Below are 12,164 nucleotides of genomic sequence, written 5' to 3' on the forward strand. Positions count from 1 at the left end.
TGGAATGATGAGGGGTGATTAGAGATTAGAGGATAAATTGAGCAGTGATGAGGGGTGGTGATTAGAGATTAGAGGTTAAAATAATTCAGAAATTTGAAAATCAAAAAAAAATTAAAAAAAATCATAAAATTTCCTTTAGTCCCGGTTGGTGTTAGGTGGAGCGCCATGTGGACCCTTTAGTCCCGGTTCAAAAACCGGGACTAAAGGCCCTTACTAGCCGGGCCAAAAGCCCCTTTTTCTACTAGTGAATGGACAAGTTGGTGAATCGTCTCCGCGGTTTATTTTTGCTGGTTTTTTTCGTCTCTCCTCCCACCACCCCTCCCACCCTGGTCCGCGGTTTATTTTCACTGGGTTTTTTTCGTCTCTCCTCCCACCACCCCTCCCACCCTGGTCCATCGGTTTATTTTTCTCTCCACTCTTTATTACAACCAGAACTTTCCTAACGTATAACAAATCACGGATCAAACTTCCTTAAATTATGCAAATCAATCGATTCCTTTTATTGGTTCAATTTGTCTTAGGAAACAAATAACAGATTTTCAGGAAACAAATAATACATTTTAATCTAACTTACTTAAATTATGCAAATCAATCGATTCCTTTTATTGGTTCAATTTGTCTTAGGAAACAAATAACAGATTTTCAGGAAACAAATAATACATTTTAATCTAACTTTCCTAACTTATCTAAATCAATCGATTTCTCTTATTAGTGAAATTTGTTTTAGGAATAAAATAACAGACACGTCACAACTTTCCTCCCAATAAATAGTTTCTTAACATTTGCAAACTTTCCTAATCAGACATGTCACAAACGGGCAGGTACTGATATCACGTTACCAAACAATAAAACCCCATTTGCATAGAAATCAGTTCAAAAATCCTAACTTTCCTAAATTTTTACCTTTCCTTGATAACAACCAATATTTCCTATGGTTTTTCACCTATTGAAGGAAATCACCCCTCCATCGATATTAGCATTTTTTTGAACTGAGATCTCCGGGTTATGATTTTTTTTGCGATTCTTTCCAATTGTGACCTCTCCTTCCACTCCGGCTCCTTCTCGCATAAACACCTCCACCACAGCCAGGTGACACTGCCCCAGACCTCCTGCCTCTCCACACCTTCTCCGCCTCCTCCTTCTCGTACTCCATTAACAATCCCTCCGCCACATTTGTCCACGGCGGTGTCGAGGGCATGGCGCAGCAGCGTACCAGCGGTAGAGCAGCGCATAGCAGCAGGAAGCAACACGCAGCAGGCGAGGCGAGCGGCCGACGGTGGAGGGCAGAGATGCGGCCGGCGTGGCTGAGGGGGCGGCCGGCAGAAGATGGCCACGACTGGAGGCGGCGCGAGGCAGGGGCGCGACAGCGGGGCGAGCGAAGGGATAGGCGGCAGCAGACGGGGCGAGTGCAACCAGCAAGAGTGTGGCGCGCGGCCAGGGTGTGTGTCGCGCGGGGCACAGTGGTGCGGTGGCTGCGGCGAGCGCGACGGCAGCGGCGGGCGCGACCGACGCGGTGTAGCACGGGCGTGGGCATGGAGAGGGAGTGGCCCCGCGGGCGCGGAAGAAGAGCGGCAGGCTCGGGCATGGGCGTGCATAGGAGCGGGCATGTGCCACGGGGTCAATCCTAGGAGCTCGGTGGCTACCCCTGCAATGGCCATGGCGGACGGCGGTTCTCGGCCACGGCGAAATACCTAACGAGAGCAAACGAGAGGGGAAACAGGGGAAAGGCAAGAGGAGATCATGGCGGTGTCAATGGCACCCTAGGGGAAGACATGGGAGCTCGGGGCGGCGCGGATCGAACGACAATGTCGCGGTGGCCCAAGGTTGAGGAAGACGGCAGCGACGTCGATGCGGGGGTGCTGGACTTGATCTCGTTGGCGCAGACGAAGTAGCGAAGGCGTTCGGAGCTCCTCGACAAGCTCCTAGCCCGCAGGGAGGGCAGTGGCCATGTGGACGGGGTCGGTCATGGTGGCCGTGGCGTCTGACTTCGTCCAGATCGACGGGATCGAGCGAGCGAGGAGGAGAAGTGGATTTGGGAGGGGGCGTCGAGGAGGAGTGAGGCCATGGGGGCAGGGAAGGAAGGGCGTCACCCTTATCCATTCCCCTTCGATGCCAGCGAGGTGGTCGGGCAGGAGCCCGGCTCTGTAGCGACGCGGCTCAGGGAACAGGAGAAGACGACCGCGCGGGGACTGGACCGCTGAGCCGGTTCGGTGGCAAGGCCCGGGGGGCAGGGCGAATCCCCTTTTACATCGTCCTTTTGGTTTTTCAATGTATTCTAATCTGTTTCTCCTTTTTAACACCATTTTCTATTTATTCTTATCAACTAAATGATCTCTACTCCTAATGTCTCAGTTGGTAGTCTCCGTTCCGGGTTTTTTTTTGTCCCACCTCCCGAGTGAGGGAGAGGGGGAGAGAGAGTGAGGAAGAGGAAGGGAGAGGGGGTGTGTGTATGAGAATTTGATGGTAAAAAAGGTCGTCAATGTCACTTAATATGTATGAGAATATTAAATGTAATATTAACATAATTGATATTAAACTTTTAAAGTTAATGTGGCCCCGTTACAACGCACGGGCGTTTTTCTAGTATAATTAGGAGGCTGGTATTGGAGATGGTCTAATAAGGGACCCTTCTTTTTCATTCCATTTCCTATGAGAAATACAAAGGGCAATTCTTCTAGAGGCCATCATGCGGCCGCGAAAAACTTAGAAGATGTCAGTGACAACAAAGATAAAAATCAGAGAAACGCAACTCGTGTTTTTTTTAGAAAAACCACAACTTGTGATTAATTGTAGACTTGTAGTGGTGGTGCAGATTTTCACCGTGTGAGGAAATTCTTCCAGACCGTCTTGCGGCGACAAAGTTTCGAAGTAAGGCAAGATAAAAACTGTCGAAATTCATGATTAGATTTTTTAGGTAACCACGTGTACCATTAAGCACAAATAAGGAGAATGCAAAGCATGCACGCGGAACCGACCAGAAGGGTCGAGAGGAAACACGTGTCCGCAAAACTTTGCCGAAACCCACTCCAAGAAAATAAAAGTACAAAGAACTCGTGATTAGTTGTACGGGGATTCACTTGCGTGTGTGCGCTGTTTAGCGCCCAGAGAAGGATGACACTGACACACCGCTCCTAGTGAAGATATCTGATGGATCACTTGCACGGTACGTACGTACACGACACACGCCCGGTTCCTATCCCTTGTGCATACATCAAACATGTCGATTTTCTTGTGGAAAACAATGCTGTAACTAGAATCTCGGGACAATCCTAAAGCATATGAGTATCAAGGTACACGTACAAATGACTTAGACCAACCAGATATGACCGCTGATCTGCGCAATGCCGCTTCTTACTCCATATATGCATGTATAGTAAAATCAAATGTATGGGCCGCAGATTTGCTAGCATTTCACAGCCAAAAAGACACCGCGGATCACGCGAGTTACCACGCGCACACTCATCAGGCGGCAACCATGGACTGCTGCTGCTCCTCCCGCGTCTTTGAATTTGCCTTCATTGCTTTGTGGACCATCGGCGGCGCGGCTATCATCGTCTGCGCGGTCGTGCGTCCACCAGTGGCCTACACGGGAGCCGGCGGCACCACGTTCGGGTACATCCTCCTCTCCATCATCCTCGTCACCTGGATAGCCTTCGGCGCCAATTTGTGCCGCCTCGGTTTCTGCCCGCTCATGTCGTGGTCGGAGCTGGCCAACCCTCTCGGCGCGCTCCAGTGGTGCCGCCGCGGGGTCAGCCGGCTTCTCTGCCTATCGTGCCGGTGGGGACGCGCCGCACGCGGCAAGCTATGGCGCTGGAGCGGCGGCGTTTCCGCTGATCTGCCGCAGTTCGTGGTGCAAAGAGGAAGTGTTCCCGAGCCGCCGGCGCGCGAGCTCACCGCGGACGACATTCCGGCGTGCGAGCAGGAGGAGGCCGCAGAGCGGCCGGGCGCCGCCTCGGGGTGTGCGGTGTGCCTCGGCGAGATGGAGAATGGAGACATGGTTAAGCGGCTGCCGGCGTGCTTGCACATGTTCCATCAGCACTGCATCGACGTCTGGCTGCGCGGCCACTCGACGTGCCCGGTCTGCCGGTTTGACGTTTTTGCCCCGTTGCCGTCTCAGTTTGCATGACATCTTCCTTGTTCGTGTAAATGTCGTTCCCATTGCCGCAACTTCTTTTTTCCGGGTGAACAAGACCACCACTTCTTTCTATACAGTAGATTGAGAGTGATTGATAAAAGGGAATCGTTTATATCCGGACTGCCGGCGGAACCGTTTCGCCGGACTCGCTCTGTGCGTTGATCTCTTCAGATCCAAGGATAGATGTTGTGCCACGTGTCCGGCCTCAATCCAATTAGTTGCTCCCTCTTCCTCGCGCAGCGCACGTACATGAGGGCACCAGCGCCGGCAGGCACCACGCGCCGGCCAGGCGACCAGCGGGCTCCTTCGACCGCCGCCGCCAGAGAAGAGCGCCTTGTCGTCCGCGTGCGGCCGCCCCTCGCCGGATGTCGCTCGCGTGCGGCCGCCCCTCGCCGGATCTCGTCCGCCTGCGGCCGCCCCTCGCCGGACTACTACCCCTCTGCCTCTTCCCATAATCCGCCCCTCTGCCTCTCCCTGGAATCCGCCCCGGCCGCCCCTCGCCAGACCTTGCAGCGCTCGAGCCTCCCCAGCCATGGCAGACTACACCCCACGGTGATTTTTTGTTAGAACCGGTTGTAGCAAATTCAATCGCCGGTGGTAGCAAAAATCTACTACTGTTGCAGCAAAACGGCATCATCGTCATCGCGAGCAAACACTAGACATCGCGCTTTTTTGTTACATGCTACAACCTGTATCACATTTTGCTACAACCGGCACACCACTCAGCTACAACCGGCGCCGAGTTTTGCTACATCGGATATACAGAAAGTTGCAAGCGTTCAGTGCCATCGAGGAAAGCTACAACCGTCTACAGAAAATGCTACAACCTTCGATGAAAAAAGCTTCAACCGAACGAGAGATGAATTTTTCACCCAGGCGCTGCTCAAAACGAAAAAAGTTTCAATCGTTTACAGAAAAGCTTCCACCGTAGAAGGGAAAAGCTACAACCGTGTCAATTTTTTGCTACTACCGTCTGTGTGTTTTGCTACATCCATTCATGCGGCCATGATACTTTTTTGCGACTGAGGTGTGACCGGCGACGACGAGGACGAACATTTTTTGTTGCAACAACCTCGTTTTTTGCTACCATTGGCGATGTGTTTTGCTACATCCGATTAACATGTTTGCTACAATGGCGACGCCGATGGATTTGTTTTGCTGCAACCGTTGTCTTCATTTGCTACGACTGACACGGGAAGGGAAAATGCTACCACGGGGCATCTTTGTTTTTTGCTGGAACCAATCATCGGTGAGGCCGAGCTGCATCCATGGCACTCCGACGAGCAGCGGGGGCAGCGAGCGGTCGGGGCGAGCTGAGTCCCGGAGCGCGGGGCGGCCCCAACGGGCGGCCGGGGCGGCGAGCGGACTTGGACGAGTTGAGTCGCGGAGCTGTATCCATGGCGCTCCGACGGGCGGCCGAGGCGGCGAGCGGTCAGCTCCAACCGGCGGGCGGGGCGGCGAGCGGGCGGGGCGAGCTGAGTGCCGGAGCGTGGGGCGGCCGGCGAAGACGGGCGGCGAGACGGGGTTACTTTCCCGGTCCGCGCTCGCGAGAGGAAGACGACGCCATGGTTGGATAAGGATCCAATGGATCGGAACGGGCCGATCTGACGGCTAGGGTTGGACCGGCCGAAGCGTCCGGCCGGTGCGCCGGCGCCTAGCATCGCCCTTGATAAAAAACTATAACTTTAGGGGTCCCGTGTCACAGAACTACCAATTTAAAAAACTGAGGGAAAACTACCAAAATTTTCTAATTTTATAACTAAAAACTACCATTCTTGGAAAATGGCCAGTTTAGACGATTTAAACATGTTTATGACATGTGGGACCCACCTGTCAGAGCTGACGTGGCTGCAAAGTCAACTTCGTTTATTTTGACTATTAACTTGACCGTTATTACAAGTGGGGCCCTCATGTCAGTCTAACAAATATGCCTTTTTTTTCTAAATCCTCAATCTCAGTTAAAAAAAAGTCCAACTGCTACCCCTGACCCCGCACCGCACCGTTGCTCCATCCCGTTCCTCTGCTCCTGAACCCACACCGTCGTTCGATCCGGCCAGCGAGGCAGCCGCGGGATCCGGCGAGTACCCGGCCCTCCATCTCCCGGCGAGGCACCCGCCGGCGCCGCGGGATCCGGCGAGCACCCGGCCCTCCATCTCCTGGCGAGGAAGCCGCCGGCGCCGCGGGATCCGGTGAGTAGGTGCTGCCGCCGGTACCGCTACCGCGGCCGCCCGAGATTCTGACCAACGCTGCCGCCGTCCCCGGCCGCCCGAGATTCTGACCAACGCTGCCGCCGTCCCCGGCCTCCTCCTCGAACTCCTCGGACAGGTCTCTGGCGGGGGGAGGGCCGAGGCCGTCCACGGCGTCGGCCCAGACGGCGTCGTCTGCCTCAGCGGGGCGCGCCCAGGCGGTGAAGTCGGAGCCGAAGACCTCCCATGCAATCCTCGTACGTGTTCTCGAACAGGCGTCGTTGGGGAACCGTAGCGACCACATGGACCCGGTCGCGGTGAAGTCCGGCCGGCGCTATCCCAGGAGCACCTTGAGTTGCAGCTCCTGCCCCACGAGCACACACCACACTGGAGTAAAGTCAATCCTGTGTAGAGCACGACCGTAAGCACCGGCAATGGAGGGTGGCGGAGGTGGCTCGCAGGTGACGAGGTGTTTGAGGAAATGCCAGAGAGACGAGGAAGAAGAAGGAGGTTGCTGCTGACGTGCGGGCCCCACCTGTAATAATGGTCAAAATGAACGGAGTTGACTTCGCCGCCATGTCAGCCCTGACGGGTGGTCCTGGTGGTCATAAATGTGTTTAAATCGTCTAAACTTGCCATTTTCTGAAAGTGATAATTTTTAGTCACAAAATTAGAAAAATTTGATAGTTTCCAGTCAGTTTTTAAAAAATAATAGTTTTGTAGGACGGTAACCCCTAAAGTGGTAGTTTTTTGTCAATCACTCGTAGGTTGATGCTTCAATGATGATTACATCCCAATCTGTTCATCTGTCGCTCATATATAGTACTTCCTCATCACAACACTTATTTTGAAACATAGAAAGTACTTTTGGCTTTATGGGGCAACCTTTCGCACTGCATGGTTAAACTCACCGTGAATTACCCGCAAAATAGAAAAAAACTCACCATGAATCAGACCAATCTTTCCCACTGCATGGTCGAACTCACCATGAATTAAACAACCGTGAATCTGTGAATTCTTGAAGCTTGCATAATAGCACACTGTTCATCTGTTCAATTTTTTTTCAAGAGAGCTTTGTCAATTCTTTATAACCATTCAAACCAATACAACAATTAAATTCGCACCAGACCTATAAATCAAAGATGCACACAACCAACTTATTATAAAGCAAAGAGCACCGTGACAAACCTGTAGCTCAACAAGTAAGAGGAAAACAAATTATTTCAAACATTATCAAGTGGTCAACGTGAAATATCTTAAAACCCTTGAGCATAGTAGCATTCGTCATGTTCAAGGAATAGCCTGCTCCATTGCCCAGCCAATAAAAAAGAGCATCTAAAGCATTAGCTCTGGAAGACTTCAACATGAATAGGCAAGTTGATTCTCATTGGTAGATTATTGTGTGCCCGTGCATGGCAGTTTGCAGCTAGCATTGTCTAAATATAGCCTCAAATATAGCTTTCTAGAAATAAATTTATATTTGTTATGCACAAAACTTGCAGTCGATTTTTAGACAAAAGGCAACCTTCCCATGCTTTAACTTTTTTTTTTAGAAATGGAGGAGGACCCCCGGCCTCTGCATCTGGACGATGCATGCATCCACTTTATTAATTATTCACACAAGACCTTACAAAGTCATACAACAGTAAGACTGAAGCCACCGTCTAGGCAACAAAAGTGTCGCTACTCCTATCCAAGTGATGAAGGGATGTTGATAGTCTGGGCCTAGTACCAAACAGACCTCGCAGCCAAACCTAACATCTAAGACCTGAGATCCCATCCAGGACACCTGCTGGGTATGAGTCACCTACCAGTCCGGCGCACTCCTCAACCAGGACGCCTGCCGGGTCTGAGGCCGCCGCAGCCACCTGCCACCAATCCATCTTCAGAGCTGTACTGCTACATCCACCTTGCCCGGTCTAGCTGCCGTCGACGCCACCACAACGCCAGACCGCGTCACCCTCCTACACGAGTCCATCTCCGCGCATCGGACGCAGAGTCACCACAGCGCCATGCCGCCGAGACCCGCCGCCATCAATGAGTGAGATGTCGCACCGCTCCACCAAAGAATCCGTCCTCTGGTCCTGCATCCAGCCGCTGCTAAAAAAAGATGCCCCCATGAGGGAAAACGACGGCCCAAAAGCACCGCCATCATCTGATCCGGAAACTCCGGATCAAGGTTTTCACCCAGAGCAGCGCAAGCAAGTCGACAGAAGCTGCAGAGGCCGGGGAAGTGAAATTCTCCCCCAATTTTAAAGAGCTAAGCGTATTCCAACTCCCCCCGTGACCTCCTCCCCCGTGCGGCGGCGCCGCGCCGCACCGGGGCCTCCCCGCCGGGCCTCCCTCTCCTCCCGCCGCCGCCGTCGAGGGCATTGCAGGCTAAGCCTGCGGGCCGCAGCGGCGGCAATCTTCCTCGGCCGGTGATCGGATCTGGGTGGCGGCGACCCACTCCGGCCGATCCAAGGGCGATGGCGCAGGCCGGTGGCAACCAGGGTTGTCGTGCTGGAGGCGGCGATGAAGAGATCACATCGGCGGCTAGGGTGTCCGATCTGGATCCCATTCGGATCTGGATGGTGGTTCCTCGAGCCGTCGTGCGCATCCTTTGTTCCAGCGCGGCAAGCGGCCTCTGGACTAGGCACGCGACACGAGGACGTCGGGGGCTCCGGCCCTTGGCGTGGAGGTGGTGGCCATCTTCTTCGCCGGAGGTGGTCGGCTAGATGGTTGTGGATTCTCGCATCCAGTCCCGGCGTACAGTGGGGAGACTGGGCTGCCGGTGAAAACCATGCTATGACTCGGGTCATGGCGGGCGATGGCGGCGTTTTTCGCGTCGTTATCTTGTTGAAGACATCGCCTCTGTAGCTTCTGTCGACTTGCTTGCGCTGCTCTGGGTGAAAACCTTGATCTGGAGTTTCCGGATCAGACGATGGCGGTGCTTTTGGGGCGTCGTTTTTCCTCATGGGGGCATCGTTTTTTTTGAGCAGCGGCTGGATGCAGGACCAAAGGACGGATTCTTTGGTGGAGTGGCGCGACATCTCACTCATTGATGGCGGCGGGTCTCGGCGGCATGGCGCTGTGGTGACTCTGCGTCCGATGCGCGGAGATGGACTCGCGCAGGAGGGTGACGCAGTCTGGCGTTGTGGTGGCGTCGACGGCAGCTAGACCGGGCAAGGTAGATGCAGCAGTATAGCTCTGAAGATGGATTGGTGGCAGGTGGCTGCGGCGGCCTCAGACCCGGCAGGCGTCCTGGTTGAGGAGTGCGCCGGACTGGTAGGTGACCCATACCCGGCAGGCGTCCTGGATGGGACCTCAGGTCTTAGATGTTAGGTTTGGCTGCGAGGTCTGTTTGGTACTAGGCCCAGACTATCAGCATCCCTTCATCACTTGGATAGGAGTAGAGACACTTTTGTTGCCTAGACGGTGGCTTCAGTCTTACTGTTGTATGACTTTGTAAGGTCTTGTGTGAATAATTAATAAAGTGGCTGCATGCATCGTCCAGATGCAGAGGCCGGGGGTCCTCCATTTCTAAAAAAATCAACCAAGCCAAATACACTCAAGACATGCTAAAGAGATTCAAGCTAAGTGATGTCAAGCCGGCTTCCACTCCAATGCCCACCAAGTGCCAACTTGATATTGATCCCAATGGTAAAGCGGTGGATCAAAAGGTATATCGCTCCATGATTGGCTCCTTGCTTTACCTTTGTGCATCTAGACCGGATATCATGTTGAGTGTGGGAATTTGTGCACGGTTTCAAGCCGCACCTAAGGAAAGCCACTTTGTGGCGGTCAAGCGAATCTTTCAATATTTGGCTCATACCCCAAACTTTGGCTTATGGTACCCAAGAGGAGCAAACTTCAAGCTTGTAGGTTATTCGGACTCGGATTGGACGGGAGACAAAGTGGATAGGAAGTCCACTTCTGGAGGGTGCCAATTCCTTGGTTGCTCTTTGGTAAGTTGGTCTTCTAAGAAGCAAAGTTGTGTGTCTCTCTCGTCCACCGAAGCGGAGTATGTGGCGGCCGGTAGTTGTTGTGCACAACTTCTTTGGATGAGGCAAACTTTAAAGGATTACGGTGTCATTTGTGACAAAGTGCCTCTTTGGTGTGACAATGAAAGTGCCATCAAGATTTCTCTCAACCCGGTTCAACACTTCAAGACGAAGCATATTGAGATTTGGTATCACTTCATCCAGGATCACATTAGGCGAGGGGAGATCGAGCTCAACTATGTCAACACTCATGATAACCTTGCCGATATTTTCACGAAGCCCTTGGATGAAGCAAGATTTCGCGAGTTAAGGCATGAGCTAAATATCATTGATTCGAGCAATGTGACCTGAACCCTTTCACATCCCACCATACTCAACTTGTTGTCTTGTTTAGGTGTAGGCATGTACATAGGGGGAATGTTGTTCTCTCAATGAACTCTTCCTCCCCCCATTATGCATAAATTGATCAAGTCTTTCACATTAGCCATTTTTGATGGTACTTGTGCTTCAACGACGAGTTTTGGTCATGGGCCCAAGGTTAAAATCTTCGCGGCACCATACCTCTTGACTCAAACATAGGTGGCCTCGGCCACCGCCCTCTCTTGAAGAGGTGTGTGTGTTTCCTGTCCTCTTGCTGGTGTTCTCGTTACCGAGTCTTAGTTTTCTCTTCTTGCCGTTTGTTTTCCTTTCTTTTTGAGCTGAGCCATTTGGTGTCTAGTCGTTGAGTCTTGCTGGGCGGTACTGCCGCTGGTGGTGCGCGGTACTACCACTTATGTTGACAAGCGGTACTACCGCCTACCCGAGCGGTACTACTGTTGAGGGGCGGGACCAGGGGTGTCGGGGCAGGGGAGATTTCGTCTCCCCCATACCCATTCACACCGCCCCCTCGTTCCTCTTCGTCTCTCCAGCATCGACTCGCTACGGGAGGGCTCCGGCGGGCCGCCGTCTCCGGGCCGTCCCTCTCCATTTCCTTTGGTGGAGTCGATCCCCACCCGTCCTCTTGCCATGGATGCTGGTATTGCCCACGTTCCTCCTCTCTTTTTGTCTAGATTTCAGATCTAGTGTCTTAGGGCAATAGTGGTTGCATCTCTCGATTTTTGGATAAATCTAGGCTTGAGTAGGTTGGAGAAAGCGACTAGACTGTTTGGATTGATTTTTGGTAGGAGTATTTTTGAATTTGGCAGTCCGATAGCGCTGGATTTGACCACGGCAGTAGGGAACCGCCGTTTCCCCGTCTTGAGCGGTACTACCACTTCCAGTGGAGCAGTACTACCGCTAGGGTGGTACCGCCGCTTATGGATCACGGTACTACCGCTGTTTGCCCAATTCCATCCTATTCCTGCCATTTTTTGATCTCTTTTGCTGTGTTTGGTGGCTTATGCTCGTTCTTTCTGGTTGTTTCGTGTGTCCATGTGTTTGGTTCCAGGTGATGGTCCTTCTGAGCAGCATGCACGCCGTGTCAACCCCGGGCGTGCAACTTCCAAGCGCTACCGCACCTCTGAGACAACGGCGGCCTCATCAAGTGTTCCGCCTCCTCCTCAAATGAAGAAGATGAGTGCGTCCAAGCCCAAGCCAAGGACCAAGTCCGTGACAGAGATGTCTGCCAAGGAATTCTGGGAGAAGCATCGGCGCAACCCTTATGAGGTCGATCATGTAACGCCCACGATGCGGCTATATCTCCCACGTGTCGAGGCACGACTTAGAGGCATAACCGCATAGTGGTTTTGTCGCAAGAAGGGTCATCTTCACACAATCCCATGTAATGAACAAGAAAGGGATAAAGAGTTGGCTTACAATCACCACTTCACACAATACATGAATATAAATCATACATCATCCAAAATACAAACATAGACCGAC

The 12,164-nt window shown here is 52.6% G+C and overlaps 1 protein-coding gene across 1 annotated transcript; it reads left to right on the forward strand.

The window, feature by feature from the left end:
- Positions 1 to 3,475: 3,475 nt before the first annotated feature.
- Positions 3,476 to 4,126, forward strand: LOC123170820 (probable E3 ubiquitin-protein ligase ATL44). The gene has a single exon (XM_044588568.1). It carries the CDS (start codon positions 3,476 to 3,478, stop codon positions 4,124 to 4,126), a length of 651 nt encoding a protein of 216 aa, XP_044444503.1.
- The last annotated feature ends 8,038 nt before the right edge of the window (positions 4,127 to 12,164 follow it).

This window comes from Triticum aestivum, chromosome 1D (genome assembly GCF_018294505.1).
Source record: "Triticum aestivum cultivar Chinese Spring chromosome 1D, IWGSC CS RefSeq v2.1, whole genome shotgun sequence".
Taxonomy (NCBI): Eukaryota; Viridiplantae; Streptophyta; class Magnoliopsida; order Poales; family Poaceae; genus Triticum; species Triticum aestivum.

Excerpts from the sequence above, each read along its gene's own strand:
- LOC123170820 (XM_044588568.1), top strand. The coding sequence starts at position 3,476 with ATGGACTGCTGCTGCTCCTCCCGCGTCTTTGAATTTGCCTTCATTGCT.